Consider the following 18,029-nt stretch of genomic DNA (forward strand, 5'->3'; position numbering starts at 1 on the left):
CCGTCAAAAGCCTTCGTTATTTACTTTATCATCAACCATACATACGCGACTACTATAATATATTACTCGCCGTCCTGATAAGTCTTACAATGTGCAGTTGCAATATCAGTGCAAGTATGTATTCCCTTCATAACTAACCGTGTTAACCAGTTCATTACACTATCATCAAATTTGTATCTTCTACCATTATTTATAAATTGTATAATGCCTATATAATGTAAGCTATGAGCTTTTATAAGCTTAACTGCTGAATAAATGTTGTTGTTGTTGTTTTATTTATATAAAATACGTTTAAATCAATTGTGTCAATGCGTTTCGTTGTATTTAAAAATGTACTCCATTTTAGTTATTTTATCAATTTAATGTTACAGTTTAATTGATTCTAGTTTTTGTATGAGCTAAAATTAAGTTTTTGTGTGTTGGTTATATTGTTTTTAGTTTTGCAAACGAAGAATGGTCGTCTTTTAAAAAATATGAGATATTTTCTGCATGTTCTTCGTATCATTCATGTGCCGATATTAACATTATCAATTATTCATGTCCATAATGTTTGAGTATGCTTTTCATAGTACGTTTATATTTTCCTTGGCTATTTTAATTTCAGTAACGCTTTTCAAAGCTAGATTTTTGTATCTGCTATAAAATAATCTTTAGAATCGGTGTGTTTAAATCATCGTCCATATTAATTATATTAATAATATTGTATTTAAATTGTTTTCTTTTAATATTTTCAGGTTTTAATTTCTATAGAAATTGGTGAATTAATTACGTTATTAAGAGTGTTAAGAAGGTTTTAATTAATCGTTTTCGCAAAGTGATACTAACACTATTTGAGTGCACATAAATATAATGTCTACAGTTCCAATAAAAAAAATTGTGGCGGATAGGAAACTACCTAGTCTAATCCCTTGTTTATTTTTAAAAGTATTGGAAAGTTAGCCGTAATTGACAAATACACTACAAATATAATTGTAAAAGACTAACCCACGAAAATCATATGGTTCAATCATTTTATTTATATTTTTTTTTATTATTATTATTATAATTATTAAACATATGTTTTACATGTCATTGATTTGTTTTATCAGCTTTTCGTCGTTCTTTCTTGATTTTATTAAAATGATTACATTGTATTGGTTTGTTTCGATTAGTGTTTTTCTCCCATAATTTCTTAAGCTTTCCATTTCGTTTAAAGGCTAACTTTAAAGTGACTTAAAGGCTAGAAGTGGTGTATACTTTTTCTTATATTTTACCTCATACTTATTAAATAGATATATTAGAAGGCGCAAAAGCACAAGTTTTATCAGACACAAAAAGTTTCTTTCAATAAAATCGTTGAGCTGTTGGATAAAATCACGTGCTTATACACCAAAGCACATATGTTATCTCGTATATAGTCAAAAACCAAGTTTCGAGGATGACAGTTATATATCTTTTATAAAGAACGATTACTACACTGGTTACGAGAAGGACTCGCAAAACTCAAAGATGCAATATCCACAACTTGGCTTCCGAGAAATTTTATTCCAGATAAACCTCTTATTATTAAGTCTGAATTCGATGCGGAAAATGATGCGGAAGAGACACACGTCTGAGAAAAAACTATTACGGAGATGAAAAACGATGGTCTCGTTATTATTTACGACATAATAGGCTAATACTAGCTCTTAAACTGTTGCCGGAACGATTGTTGTGTTACTGCATTATGAAAACGGAGCTTAAAATGATAGAATCCTCAAGTCAATGCAGACAACAACTCAGGCTTGTTGTTTGTGGCATGAAATAAGTCAGGGGCGGGGGGGGGGGGGGTAAATGACTTTTCATGGTCTTAATGATAGTATTAGCGTAATTAAATTATTGATTGTTTGTTACGAAATAAAGTTGAAATATTGTATAACATTTATTTATTCTAAAAAGAATCCGGCGGATATCTCGACAATTAAGGCACAGACAGTTGTTTTTTTTGTGCAAAGTTAGGAATTGTTACACTTGCGTAAATTGCTCGTAGCATCGGAGGAATATTGTTGTGTTCCGATGTATTCTGTGCGATTTAAGAGTGACAAGTAACAGGTGGACTAGCGGTTTGCGTATTGTTCGAGTTTCTTTAAACCATTTGTAATCAACTCACACCGTAATCGATACTTCACGCGAATGTGTATTCACAAAGCTTTATTGCATACCATTAACCTACACCAGCGAGGATACAATTTAAAGACAATTTAAACCGGTCTGATTTAAGTGTACACGATATTAACTTGTTGAACGTGCTATGTTGCTCTTTACAGATCGGTTTCTCTAAACTACTTGCAGCGGTTAAATCGCTCTAAAACTTACCACATTAACATCCCATTGAAGGTGTTAGATGAATAAAGTAGTATTAAAGGCTTACATACTGGACATTTTAAATACGTTTTAACTTATTTTACTTTGGAGGAAGTTCATGAAATGTTCAAGTTATATATTTTGCAAAAAAGACTTAATTTTAAATTTGCTTTTTACATTTGCAATACGAATTAAAATAAGATTATAAGTATGCAATAATTATAAAACCTGAATTAAACATCGATATCATTTTTTCTCTGAAGTTGTAAAGTAGCAGGGGAGACCACCGTGAGCAGTAGTGGAAAACTCCATTCAGCTGATTGGATAACAGCTATGTTTGGACAATGTCAAAATGCGTTTAATTTGTTACAGTTGGTTTACGTGGGCGACAACACATAAATACATGATTCGCTGAATGTTTCTGGTTAAATGCTCTTTTGAAGTGTGCTTAATTAATCAAGCACCGTTATTCCCATGTCAATAATAAGACGTCATCTTCCTACACACCGTTCTTGGTTCCTTCTTGATTATCACATATCATTACAATTAATACATATTACTGGATTGGACATCCGCATTGGCTATGGCCACAACAAAATGATAAAATGTTCCTCGGATTTGCCGCACCTAAAAATCTAAAAACGAAATAACAATATTTGTATTTCTATATTGCGCCCGCAGCAACAATTTTGCTCCGTACCTATTGAATTAATGATTTAGTTTAATTTAGCCTACGTATTTTACGACAAAGACTGTTATAACGCTTTGGTTTATGGTAAAAAATGGCGGTGTTCGTCTGTCTTGTCATGTCAGCCAAAGACACAAATGGAAATGTTAAGTTTCCCCCAGGGCGATTTGTCATAACATCACAGATGATTTTAGTATTTTTTTTTATCTCAGCCGCATCTACATCAGGATGTGAAATATCGCCGGTATGCTTACGTTTGGTAAAAATCTGCAATAAACTTGTTGGTATTAATTAAGTTAAAATATGAAACATTAACATGCAAATGAGTGTCGCCGTTGAACTGGACAAAAAGATGTCGAGTACTATATAAATTGTACACGCCTCCAATCTTCTAGTTCAAACTATTGATGCCTATATTCAAGGTGTATATTATGCCCTAAAATCATGAAGTTAAACTTAAGTGCGAATGTGAAGAAACTTTCTGGACTTCAACAACTTTACTGGGATTTGATTGACTTTTTATATTGAAATACAAAACTTTTACTACCCATTTCTTATTTTCCTTTCATTACGAAGTTATGTGTTTTTTAATTTACAAAACTTAAACTTCTCATTTCTTATTGTAACAGTGCTAAACTAACAAAAGTAAAGTTTCGAGTATTGTATAATATCATAACCTATGATATTAAAACTAATACAAATTCAAGATATTTCGTATGGGTTTTTCCCTCCCCCCTCCAAAAAAACAACAACAAAGTACAGCCTCTTACAGGCTGTGTCCAAATTGCAAACAGTAAAAAAGGCTGTTTTCCAATGGCAAAAAGTAACATTTTCTCCCAAAATTTCAAAAAAAAAGCCAAACTTTTAAAATAAGCTCAATTGGTTAATTGAGTTTATCATACAGAAGTTTAATTCTTTATCACTTTATAACATAAATTTAAGAACGCAGTTAAACATGCACTTATTAAAAAATTTTATACTGTTATTTATAATCATAATAATAATGTTCACATTTCCCCAATTTCATGGTTTTTCTCACTTTTCCCCCAATCAAAAAGGCACATGCTTTAATGTATAGTGCAAAGAAAAATCACTGCTTATGCTCGATGTTTATTGTTTTATTTATTGTTTCGTGTTACTTAACCATCATTGACAGAAAGCTGAGCTTCTAATATAACTTTGATAATGAAAACTGCAGTTTACCATGTTAAATTTAAGTAGTAAATACCTGGTGTGAGTAAGCAGAACAACTATTGGAGATTTTTTATTTATTTTTACAAATATTGGATAAGAGCGTAAGCTCAGCTATTAGTACTAAACAATCTTGAACTGGTATTTTGCAGATATCGTGCATTTATTTGGCAAAATATATCAATATACTTAGACAATACAAGTATTTTATTTTTCACTTGATAACAAAAAATATATAATAAAAAACTATGTATTTTTATTTTGCTCGCTCGCTCCATTTTTTGGAGGGGGGGGGGGGGGGGCTAAAATCCGTATAACAAATCTTCACTTTGTTGTGGCATAATAGGGAAGATTACAATAATTCCGATTTCCGTAGAGTCTTATAATTAAACTTTCAGCGCATTTTGTTCATGTCTTTCGTATATATCAAATTCTGCACTAGTGATATCAAAGATAAGCATGTCCTCTTTCGATAATTGAAATAAAAAAAACTACATTATTGCATTTCTAAGACAGTTAATTTGCCCTAAACCAAGACCTTAAGAAAACAGGGTTTCGGATATCGGATTTCGACAAAAAGCGCAGTGCGTCAATAAACACACCCAAAACGTTCATCTTTCAACGTAGTTCCCAAGAAAAACGACCACAATTTTAAAGTCGCAAATAGTGTACTTGAAATTACTATACGATCTAGTGTGCGATCGCTAAGTGGCTATTAAACCAGAAGAGAAAATGAACTATTTAAAAATATGCACTACATTCGATGGGGTGTTACACACTGATTTAGTTGAAGTATCCTTTAAGGATACAAACAATTTTTGAGATCATCGACACAATGCATCTTCATCATTATTCATCTCTTTGTACCACACATACAACATTTAAGTTCGATTTGACAACTACAAATACCCCCACACACATTTGAGAATGGCACATGATAAGCATTGGCTTGCGTTTTTATGTATTTTGAGACCGTGGCAAGGCGAGCTGAAATTCGCTTGAAGGTCATATCAAACGGCGAGATAAGCAGCTCATTTAGACTTTGTTGCATGAAATGGACTTATGTTATGTGTTAAGCAGGTTAAAGATTTCTTAAAACACGGTCAGATGTCCACTGATACACAATAGTCGGATTTCCGTGTTTTATAACGTAGTGCACACCAACACATGTGTTCCTTTAAATATCATAGAAAACGCCTACCTAAGGTTATGAAATCAATAAATTAACGCAGTAAATAGTGATTTTCTATACATAACAATGGGCCATGAAAACCCGGTACCACAGCACAGTACGTCAATTGAAGCAGCCCACACTTTCATCGTTCAACGCCCAATAAATAGCACCACAATTTTGCAGACATACATTTGATAAGGAAATAACCATAAAAAGCATGGGTGGGATCGCTAAATGGTATTTATCAATAAACCAGAAGCGAAAAGGAACTCTTTAGAAACAGGAACTTCGGAGGGATACGCAATGCTTTACTGGAATGTAAATCGATGACGCGCAAATACTGCCGCTATTTTGCTGGGAGGATTTTGTGGGTGAATTTCGAGATTGCTTACCGTATACATGTTTTGTTTTACATTACGTACTTGGCACACTATCAACGTTAATACCATGCTTACTGCCGACGTTGAAATCAATTTAAAAAAAAAACGCGTTTCTTTAAGAGAAAATTTAATATACACCATTTTAAGTTGAATTGAAATTACATTCACAAATTTTAAGACTGACATAATTATTTTTAATCGTTTCCGTATGTCCTTACTTGAAGTGTAAGAAGTAAGAAGATCGCGGTGCTTTCTTACAACTGGCATTATTAACGTTGCATTTTTAACCATTGTCTTTAAATTTTGAATTTTAACAAATATAAGTGTAATCATTACTTATTAAGGTGAATTTTGTAACGCCCAACTTTTGCATGAAGAATTAAGTCGCATTCCAAAAACAAAAACAAAATAAGTTTCAACTAGAATTATTATAATGTATAAAAATTAACGTAAATGCTGTTTATTGTTAAATCATAAGTTGTGAAGAAAATCTTTTTGAATATATGAAAGGAATAATGCAGGGCAATTGAATATGTTATTGTCAGTACATCATCATCTTGCCTATAACAAGTGTATTCCCACAGTGCATTGAAGACGCTGTCGGCATTCGAAAGATGTGCGTCTGGAAGATTCTTCAAACAATCATAACTCTACACCATCAGATCAGTGCAGTCTGTTGGCTTTTTCAGAATTATATGAATGATAATCAAGAACAAATTGTTTCAAAAAAGGAAATGACATACTCAAACGTTTCAACATTATTTGCTTTATTGTTTCATGCATGAGCATTATTGCGTTGCACGAATTCAAATTTATACCGATTTGTTGAAATGCAATATACTTTTGCACATATAGTATTAACTGTTATTAAAATCGATATGACATTAATTTAATATATTAATTGTGTATAGTTAATGTATTTCATGCTTTATATTCAGTACAATAAATTGAATACAAATTGAATGATACAAATTCAATGATAAGCATGAATCTTTTGTTATCTGTACATGTTATGAATTTTTTAACAATAGACATGCCAACTGACATGACATGAAAAGTCATATCTTAAACATCAAACTTAATTCCATTCAAATGATAACAGAACATTGTATTCGGTGTCTAAATGCGGAACTGTGAACAATTTTTGTGCAAAGCAGTCTTTTTAAAAAACTAAACAATTCTTTAACTTATTTGTGCTATGAAACTGTGTAATCCTGATATATATATTTTTTTTATATCGAATGAATTAAGCACAAACCATTTACAGTGGGATGAAATTAGCGAAAAATCTACACTCACTTAAGTACAGGGTGGTGCTAAACATACTTTATTTAGAAGGGAGAAAAGGCGGACCAGTGTGGTGGCATATCCAAAACTGTGTGTTAACATGTAAGATCGGCCGCATCTTGGAGTAAACAAAAAGGAGCACACTTATTTTTGTCTAAATAGATTTATCAATAGATGTTTACACATAGGAATATATGACAACGGTTTAAAACAACAAGCGCTGCATGATTGACTTCTTCTTGTTCAACAGCCTGACAACTCTTTTAATGTGTATTATATTTTACTTTTTCAGTTGCACCTGAACTATCAATAGTCCCGCCTTTTTAAAATTAAATTGGGCAAAACATGTATACATTACATTGACTACCATCCAAGCTACTTTGAGATTCAAACTGTAAAAGGAAATTTAAACGTTATTTTTAATGTCGTGTAAATGGTTTGTTAATCATTTATGAATCATAATGGTCGTTCAAACAATCGACAATCGTTTACTCGTGCTGTCGGATTCTTACTTGTTGCGATTCAGTCTTGTAATGCACTGGCAATAATAGTTTTGCCTCAATAGACATTAATGAATGTAATTATTTACCGCATATTATTAGTCATGACAACCATGACAGACTACTTGAAAAACACCAAAGCATGCTCAATATAGGCTTGTATAATTTGTTTCGTGATTGTGAATAACCATAAAACAATCACGCCATTGTCGTTGAGAGAAACCATGTCAATAGATCCATGAGCTACTACAATATGTTCTTTTGCGTAACTGACGAAGCTCAAGTTGGACTTTTATTTGTTGCGATAGTTTATGCAGCCGATCGAATTTTGCAAATAAAAAAGGAATCTCCAACCCTTTAGGGGTTACTATTTTAAAAATGCTTCTCACTTTATTGTAATACATTAGAGAAAAAGCACAATACGTGTTGTAATATCCGCTTTTATACAATCAAAATACATTGTTAGGGAATTTTTTTATGAGTCATGATTTGATGCAGGAATTCACTGTATATTTGATATATTAAAAGAACAGAACAGACAGTTTATAAAGACTTATACAAATGTACATCGTCTAAATACATGAAATATACAAGTGTAATACACATTGTCATGTGTCTATATATTACAACGTATTAAAAATGGAACCGTTTTTTTTTCCGTTGATGAATTAAATGGAATGTAAAATTTAAAAATGAATTTTCCTTTAATTATATAGGGGTGACAACACCGGTATATTAATTTGTGAAAACATATTGTATACCCTGTCTTACCCAGCAAATGATCAAACCCTTTTGCCCCCGTTATAACAACTAATATTGAATAAGGAATCTGGTGCAAACAGATTATATAATGTTGTAAAGAAATAAAACGAGCAATATTAAGTTACAGGAAAATTGGGAATAAAACTACATACCATTTTGATGAATATTTAGGAAATGCATTTTTATGTTACCAAGTCTATACTGGGGACATATTGTTTTGCCCTGTCTGTTTGTTTGTTGGTTTGTTTGCGTCAAACTTTAACATTTGCCATAACTTTTGCAATGTTGCAGATAGCAATTCTATATTTGTCATGGATGTGTATCTCATGGAGCTGCAAAGTTTGAATGGTGAAAGGTCAAAGGTCATCCTTCAGGGTCAAAGGTCAAATATATGAGGGACATAATGTTTCTCAAACACATCTTGTTGAACTTAACTTTTTAATAACAAAAGATGTACAGGTACAGTGGTTACAATACAAAATAATTCATAGTATACTTGAAACAAATAGTCAGTGTCACCCTTATTGTTTATGTGTTTGATATCATGTCGTTTAAAAATCAAGCTTTCTTTATAGTTTACACTAAGTTTGTAAACCCGTAATGTCTATTGACAGGAAACATGTTTTCCTTGTTATGTTTTTTGTATATTATCTCTAACAAAGGAATAATTCAGCCTTTTATTTTGATTATCAACACAAGTGATATTTCTAACATTAAGAGTATAATATTATAGGAAATGCATATGTTTTGCAAAATAGTTCAAATAAAAAAAACTGAAGCATTTACCAAAACATATCGCATTAGCTTTTAATTATATGAATTATGCGAATAGCGTTTTGTCTTGTATGGTTAAAGTATGATTCTTTTAACATTACTATAATCATTGATTTGTATATCATTGTCTATCATTTTATAGATCACGTATGACTGTAGATGTGTGTCATATGTATTTATATATGTATTTTTGAAGTATTGTAATAAGATGTGGCAATCAACGAATTTGTAAAAAAGAATCTCGCTAATATGTTATTTTAGTGCATTCGGACAATCGGTTTAAGTGATTCATTACATGATTATTGTTATTGTGTTTTATGCATATCAATGCGAAACCTTAAAATGTAGTTACGACCTAAATTTGAGTATTTTTGATTGCCTTTGTATACTATACTTTTCGAAACCAACTTTACTACACATGCACAAGTAAGGCTAACAGTTGTTGTTTATAGCATATTTCTGGATATATGAAAACGTTTACATACTTTTTTACAATGTATTTAAGCCCATTTAAAGTAAATACGTTGATTTAAAAAATCACTTCAGACCATATATACATATACACAAAACATATATTAGATTTCTATCTTCGTTTAGACTAAAATATACATACATAATTTGTTTTTTATAGCTAACGTTAATGTGGTTATTCATATTATTTCAATCACCCTATTCTACTTCTCCATTAATTCGGTATACGGAGGGTTTTCTTCTGATCCTGTTCGCATCAAACTCTCATAACGGACAGGCGTCGTCGTCGTCCTTAAATCATTAATTGTATTTTACAATCAAACTACAACATCATATTTATATTCACAGCTTAAACTTAACTCAAATTGATTTGCGTTTTTTTATTCCCGGTATAATTATGTACCTTGTTACCAAATCAAATCAAACAATTTGCATTTCACACGCAAGTTTATCAACATAGCAGTGTATTCAACAAATAATTCATACTTACGCCACAGACATCGTAGCTCCGTCTAAAAACATATTAGATGTTAGTACATTACTGTGTTAGTCATGGCATGCACAATATTAAATCATTCTTTAGCTATGAAATAACAGAATAGTTATTATTAATAAAAAATAGATGTTTGATTGACCTCAATTGCAGTAAAATAACAAATGAAATACTTCTATCAGGTTGAATGCATATAAACATCGATTGTTAAACCCGCCTGGCATAACAATAAAAAATTGCATTAAAAGTATGTATATTATCGTAACTCAAAGAAATGTATTTGGAAAAAGAGTAACAAACATATATTCTTTACCTTCATTTATTGGAGTCTCCCGAATCAGTGATTGTGGATTAATTTCGTGATAAATGACACTATCGTCTCTTTCTCTTGAAGACACATGGCGTGCAGCCACTTGTCTGACATTAACGGTGGACGCAATGTCAACCATAGGAATGACAACTATCCCTGGAAACATAAGTGATAAAGTTAATAATTAAGTCAAATTAAAGTACACAAATTATTTTCCAGAGATAAAACTTGAAACGCATGTAAAGATCGTGATGTTCGAAGTCAACTAATGGCCTGAGATTCTCAATGTAATTCTCCCTTAAATTCATCTATATCTACAGGAAGACATGTTTACCGTTTATGCTTCTGTTTTGTCAATGTGTGTGCAGCAAAGCATTTGTCTTTATAACGAAATCAACGTGATGTGCAAAGAATGTAGTCTCCTTAGTACATATTGCTAAAATTCGAATAACATTTGAATAAACAAAACAAAATGTTGAAAAGAACAATTAACTTTTATATGTTTTGAGTTATTACAGATCACACGAAACGTTTTTTCGTCCATCCATTCTACATAAAATACGGTTTAAGAGACTGTATAGTCCTGTGGGTTCCTGCACGCAAAATGTTGATTTTATGTTTCACCAAAGGTGAAGGTATTATCTGAACGGATAAAAACGGAATATTTCGACCTGATTTGAAAAACTAAGACGCACGCTTTGTAAAGGACATTCGTTGATGCGTTTGTCTTACCAGTTGTGTTCCTGCGTTTGTATTTGTAACACATCACTACAATTATTGCAAGAAAAATAACTGCAATAGGACCAGCAATTACGACAGCCATCATGTAATCGGGTATCGACGCATCTGCAAAAATTTGAATAAGCATATCATACATGTTTGATGTATATTTAGCTAAAGCATGTGGCGTTAACTGCCGTTTAAGTTTGGTTTTATACGAGTAATATTTTTGCAACGGGTAAACCTATAGTTACAAAGTTATTAGGGCATTTACAAGCATTTTATTGAAAACAAATAATTTCTATTTCGTATATTCAGCATGTTACCAGGAACAAATTCAAATCTTTTCGTTACTGCAAATCTTTCAAGCAGAGTTAAATATCATACAGATATATTTATCATGGAAAAGTAAAAAGCTGATATATAATTTCATTGATTATTTACATAGTATTGGCAACGCTTATGTTGGAAAACATATTGCAAATATGTTTATACGCAATTAAACAACTAATTATGTTGAAAGATTACAATCAAGAACGCAACATGTTTGAATATGTATAAACATGAAGGCGATGAATATCTGCACATGACATACCTGGCGCTTTCAAATAGTATATTTCTACATGGGAAGTTCCAATACCATTGTCAACTTGCAAAATGTACATCCCGTAGTCAGATTCAGTAATATTTTCAACGCTAAGAGTGCTTATTGTACCGTCTGTTACAATATGAACACGCTCAGTGGATGTTATTTCCTTACATTGATTTGTATCTGTGCACTTCCTCCAAATAAAACCTGATTGATCCGGTATAGGGTTAGCAACTGCGCGAAACTCAAATGTAACCCCACCATGCATTGCACTTATTGCAACGTTACCAGAATTCGACAGAGCGTCGCGGTTGTGAAGTTTTCTTACTGGACCTTCAACATATTCATGAACAAGAAAACACAGAATCAACTACGTATGAAATGTTTCGTATATATGCGAACAAATTCAAATGAAAGCTTTAACTGAAAAATAATATATATGCTTTGTTACGAAATATGCACATGTACATATTTAGTTGGGCACTGACGTTAACCATTAACTTACATAACACGTCCAAATACAATTCCTTTCCGGTGACTCCAATGGCATTAGACGCCAAGCATATGTATTGTCCCAAGTGATGACACTTCACTGGAGCAATCACATGTCGAAAGCTGTTGATAGCATTTTCGGCTGTGCTACTGTTCTTTTCCTCAAGGTTTAAGTTATCCTTTAGCAGTCTCATCGAGGGTGGTGGGAATCCATTACACATACAGTGCAATACAATCGTGTCGTTTTCAGTAATAGTTATATGTGACATGGTTTCAAAACTTTCAACATAAAATCCACGAATTGTTGGTTGATCTGCAATGTTTGTATAGAACGTAAATCAAAGAAAATAATAAACATATTTATAAGAAGTAATTGTATTAAAATGATTCGATAGTTATATTATTCGCGCCAAATACATATGTTCTAAGGCATTAATAGCTGTCGTATTGTGACAACTTTCCACGAACTGTTTTTGAAAACTCCATTACAGTAACTTCCAGAATGGTTTTAAAAGAATGGATTAATACTAGTAATTACGTCTCAGAAATACAATTGTATAATGTTATTTCACAGTGTGTGTTTGCTTTCAAAATAATACTGAGATAAACAACGTAGAACTAAGTGTGTATGGTGATTTGTAATGTTTTGCAAAATTGAAATCACACACATTAATGACATTAATAATGTATCAGAAGTTAAGAAATGAATTACATAACACTAGTAAGTGGACGTAAGCGTAATCAATTCCGGTAAAATTAATTCGTTCTGTGTTATATTTATTGGACGCAATGCAGGTGTAGGTTCCCTCATCTGATCTGGTGATATGTTCAATAAATAATGTCTCGGATGTAATGGCAGTTTTGTCCTTGACCCAGATGACTTCTGTTTCCGGTGGATTTCCTTGATCATATATACACGATTTGTTTATGCTCGCACCTTCTGTCCGATTGATCAATTCAAATTCAATGGTCGAAATCGTTGGTGGACCTAAAGAATCGTGATTGAACTTAACATAACAACTCATATCGACAACACGAAGTGTATGGAACGAGTCACACAATATACGATTAAGGGTTGTTTTTTGCTTTTATATTACTGATTTAACAGTTTAAAACTAGCATTTTTTAATATTATTTTATTTCGGTTAAGTACCTTTCCGCTTAGGCAGGACGGCGTCATGGGTTCTTGACACATGTTTGAATTTTTAGGTATGTTTACACCTTTTCTATAAAGCAACTATATCTTGATTTAATATCCTATGTTTATAAAACATAACATATTGTGACATAAAGTTATATATACTTACACAATATATCCAAATACAAGGTGTGTTCATTATATCCACGATCATTTAAAGCCAAACAAGTATATGTCCCACTGTCTCGGCATTGAAGTGGGCCGAAGTGATAATGGATGTGATCATTGGTCAAATTATGAGTACTGTTAACATGATCAACAAGTATAAAGTCACTCTTCATGAGTCGTAAATTTAGTAAAGGGAAACCCTCACCGACACAGTGCAATGAAGCTGTGTCATTAACAACAATACTTATATTGTTTTTTCCTTCAAACGTGTTGACATAGAATTGTTTTACAACGGGTGGTTCTGTAAGAAACACAATATACAATTATTTTCACATGAATACACTCGTATTTTTTAAATAAAAACGCTATTTGTTTTAAAAAAATACACAAAACACGTACCACTGTGCAAAGTAACTGTAGATATCGGTTCTTCGGAATATTCTATAATGTCAAAAAATGATTGTGTAATACCATATATTGATGAAAATATAATATCATTAAAGTAAGAAAAACATATTCAGATACCATTTGTGTCTTTAAGAATATTCACATACGATATCATTATAAAGTTTAAGTGACTCTATTTATGAGGAGATTTTCCAAGATAGCTTTATCATAATTAATATACAAAATAACAAAACGTGCAAAAGTAACTTACCTAAAAAGTGTTGTTTACACTGTTGCTAAAATTAAGGTTTTCTTTGACAGGTATTCCACACTTCCAAAAGTCAACTGTCGAATCATTCCGTTCGACATACAGGCGACATATTGCAGTATTCTCTTTGCATTGACAAATTACCGATAAAGGAGAACGTATTTCACACTTTGAGGAATGGTCAGTTATTTGCAGAACGTTGTAATACGCTGTGTTGTCCCATATTATATATGTTGATGAAGGAGACAACCGTCGTTGTGTATTTCGATAAAATACCACGACATTAGTTTGTATGCCAGTCCAAACGCACTTTAGTTCTACGTTTGTTGGTGTCATAGCTGTCATGCTAAGATTTATGTCAAATGCTCCTGAAAATATACGAGCAATTTACATATGATATTCCACACATCAGTGAATATAATTGAACGTTGTGACTTGTTTCTAAACATTTGTAACGGTGAGAGTTCTGTTGTCTTTAATAAGTAACTGTTTTTAAAAATATACAGGAGTTAATACTTACTACATGCGTATTTGTAAATTATAATCCAAGTTAAAAGCCTGATCAAATTATTAAGTATCATATTTAAAATTTAATAAAGCAGCTCCGTCTTAATATTTCACGAAATGATGATTTTGTTGCGCGTTTAAAGCTTATACCGGTAATTAAGATGTACTTGAATGGGAAGTTAATTCAGATCTGACAATTAACAATGGCAGTCGATTGTTTAACGGCTTTGCCTAAGATTTATGTCTGCGTTTTTCGTTGCTTTTAATTACATAATGCTAATGTTCAAATGAAACTATTACCAAACAAAGTATGTGAACGTAGATGGTTCTTCTTCATTTTGTTATCGTATATAACATCATCAAGTCATGAATAAAGAGACGTCAAGTCGACATGCTAAGGAAAAGTTTTACACATGAAAATTGTAACCAAATATACATATCTTGCTGACGACAACTACCTTATAACTGCACACATTATATGTTTGTTGAGGCATACCACTTGATATATATGTTATGGATATACATAAAAAATTATTCGCTTCTTCTTCCGCTCCACTAAAAAAATAACAATACCAAGGCCGGCAACCAATCCAATAACATATCCAGCTCGCATTCAAATTTTCAAATGTTAATTCTACTGCTATTATCACTTAACAAAATACTTCCAAGGTCGAACTACTTTTGTTATAATAATATTTATTTGTTCAAGAGATTTGTAGAAACACGTTTTACTATTTCTGCAGCAAATACAGATTTTTTATTTAAATCCTGACAAATAAATTTCAAAAGCCACAAAAAAATATAAGATTGAACGAGATAAATCCTCAATAAAATAAAATAAAATAAACAGGCGTATTCTCTAAATGTGTTTTAGCCGTTTTAGCTTCTGATGCTCCATTACCGTTTCGCTGCAATCTGTGTGAAGACGTTTTGTTCTTACGAGCAATTTTAACAAATGTGTTTATGTGATCGCGTAAATGCAGATGCGCATTGTGTTTCACCCAGGCAGTCGGTTGTATGTGTCTTTCCTACTGTATTTGATATTAATAGTACAAACATTATTTAAGAACTCGATCCTTATTAATATGATTTTGATGTTAAGAACTAAAACGTTGACATTCAAATTTGCACTTTCCATTTGATTTGATGGCTTGAGCCAGTCGTATAACAAATCGTCTCATATTTTAAAAGAGTTATTAGGGGTGATGTGAACGTACTTTGCGATGTTCATAGGTATGAGAGACGAAATGCATGTATATCAAGCACATCCATTAAAGTAAAAAAAAAAATTATTTCCCTTAATGACAGCTTAAACCATGGTTATTTTAGTAGTTTCAGCTGTTTTATTGGTATGAAATTCTTGATATGGCAAACAAAATCCCATGCAAAATCATCCTTCAAACTTTGTAGTTTTCTATTACAGCAACAACAACAAAATAATTACTTGATAATAGGAAAACTATTTTTTGCAATTGTTTGTTTATTAAATGGTAATCTTGATACAGAAACTTCAGTGCAGAAATGTTGTCTGATATCGCTGCGTCTGAGTGGTTATCGTCAAGGACGGGCCACAACATCCCCCAGCTTGTGGGGGACACTTCCAATCCTGTTGTTATTTACGACTGGAAGATTTACCTTTCGACATTTTTTCACACCATAAAGAATGTCACCAAATTTCATCAATTCTATGTGTCATCGGATCATCCCGGTGTAGTGGAGTGCAGGGAATTTAGTCACACACCAGTAGTCAGAATCACTCTCAGGAAGGTTTCGAAAGGGAATATTAATGTGAGCTGTGACGACCTGCCAAAAAGAAATGTTTGCGAAAGGATTTAATCTGGACCGTCAGTGGTATTTATTTGAAAACATTCGTGAATTCTGTCGCACAGATGAAGCAAAAAACTTGACATGTCCGAAACCCGCTACTGGTGAGCGACAAAAAACAGACTGTGCTCCCCCCAAAAAGAAGATGCATTAAGATGCACATCTGATCTTCTCTGATCATGCCACAACAATTACATACATTATGTATCAGTGTTAATTTTGGCCAAGGTATTGGGTGATTCCCCCAAGCAGTGAAAAAAATCCTCTATTCCGAGAAAAGCTAAAACATGTATACGAGTGCTAAATCTGTCAGTTGATACAGGTTTTGAAATGTTCAATACAAAAGTTTGTTGTTCTAATTGCACAAGCTTGTTTTCAAGCTTTTTATATCTCATATTTACAAAACATTTTTTTTCAATGTTACAATGCAATTGTCTTCACCTTATAGACTCAGACTGCCTTTCCGAAAAACTGGAAATAAAAGCAATGTGAATATTGTATTTATTTATGTTTGACAATGAAAATCCTATAATTTTGCTTGTTTGCTACATTGTTTCCATAGTAACGAAAACACACAATTTTTATATTTAACTTTTTGTTCATTTTGTCTATTTGTCAATATCATAAATAATGATTAATAATGAGTATTACATTTACTGAAACATTTAGTATCAAAGTGTACTTTCAACCAACACTTTTCAATGCTGTGTTTCCATTCTGTTGTGTTTAAGGTTACATTATACTTTAATACACATGTAACTGAATTAAAAAGGAAATTGTTTATGGAACACAAAAATAATGATTGTTATTGTTTAACTAGTTGCAAAAATGGTGACATTAAAATTGTGTTTGCCTTTAAACGAACACTTGATACAATTCATACATTTATAAAAGACGTGATTGTGTGCTCTGGTGAATACTAACATGTAGATCGGTTTTCGTTGTTTTTTTGTATTAAATGATCACTTTTAGTGACGGTAAAATGTAGGGTTAGTAACTTTGGAAGGTCATAAAATTAGATTTGAACGTGATAAATAAAAAATCTATATCATTTTTGTGAACTAAAATGGTTAGAGAATCGAAAATTGCCAAAAAGTCAAAATGTGATTTTTTGAACACAAGACTGATTTTCCCAGCTTTGGTCACATATCGCTTTTCAAGAATATCATGATTTTTTAGCGCCTTCACGAAAGATAACGAAAACGGGTTATTAGAATTGCGGCAATGAAATGTACTATTTACACTGGAAAGACACCGTTTCACATACCGTGTTTTGAAAATATATGTGTGTCGATCAATACTTCATGTAACACATTACGCTATTGCATATACAAGCAAGGATATTGCTAGAGAATGTGTTACGTGTGAATCTGCAGTTGATTTGCAGTGTTTGCATTATTTACAAACATTTGAACTAAGGGTATAACATAACTTGTTTAAAGTTGTGATGGTAGTCAGCCTAAGGAATTTTATAACTTGATAAACAATATAATATATTTATACGTTGGCCGAAATTCCATCAGAACGCACAAAATGTGTTGCTGTTCAGTTAAGTGCCTGTGAAATCAGTGATTTTCGTAACAA

General features: G+C 32.1%; 1 protein-coding gene across 1 annotated transcript; it reads right to left on the bottom strand.

Moving 5' to 3' along the window:
* Positions 1–9,249: 9,249 nt before the first annotated feature.
* LOC127868134 (uncharacterized) lies at positions 9,250–11,181 on the bottom strand. Its single transcript, XM_052409755.1, has 4 exons — positions 11,085–11,181; positions 10,356–10,508; positions 10,040–10,061; positions 9,250–9,840 (listed from the first exon to the last, which is right to left on the bottom strand). Exons 1-4 carry the CDS (start codon positions 11,176–11,178, stop codon positions 9,753–9,755), a joined length of 357 nt encoding a protein of 118 aa, XP_052265715.1. The 5' UTR covers positions 11,179–11,181; the 3' UTR covers positions 9,250–9,752.
* Between the last annotated feature and the right edge of the window lie 6,848 nt (positions 11,182–18,029).

Source organism: Dreissena polymorpha, chromosome 2 (genome assembly GCF_020536995.1).
Source record: "Dreissena polymorpha isolate Duluth1 chromosome 2, UMN_Dpol_1.0, whole genome shotgun sequence".
NCBI classification, from domain to species: domain Eukaryota; kingdom Metazoa; phylum Mollusca; class Bivalvia; order Myida; family Dreissenidae; genus Dreissena; species Dreissena polymorpha.

Bases quoted from the DNA above. Each gene is read 5' to 3' on its own strand.
- LOC127868134 (XM_052409755.1), bottom strand. From the start codon at position 11,178: ATGATGGCTGTCGTAATTGCTGGTCCTATTGCAGTTATTTTTCTTGCA. The intron at 10,509-11,084 runs GTAAGACAAACG...TTATGTTTCCAG, and splicing joins CAAACGCAGGAACACAACTG to GGATAGTTGTCATTCCTATG. The intron at 10,062-10,355 runs GTAAAGAATATA...ATATGTTTTTAG, and splicing joins GGAGACTCCAATAAATGAAG to ACGGAGCTACGATGTCTGTG.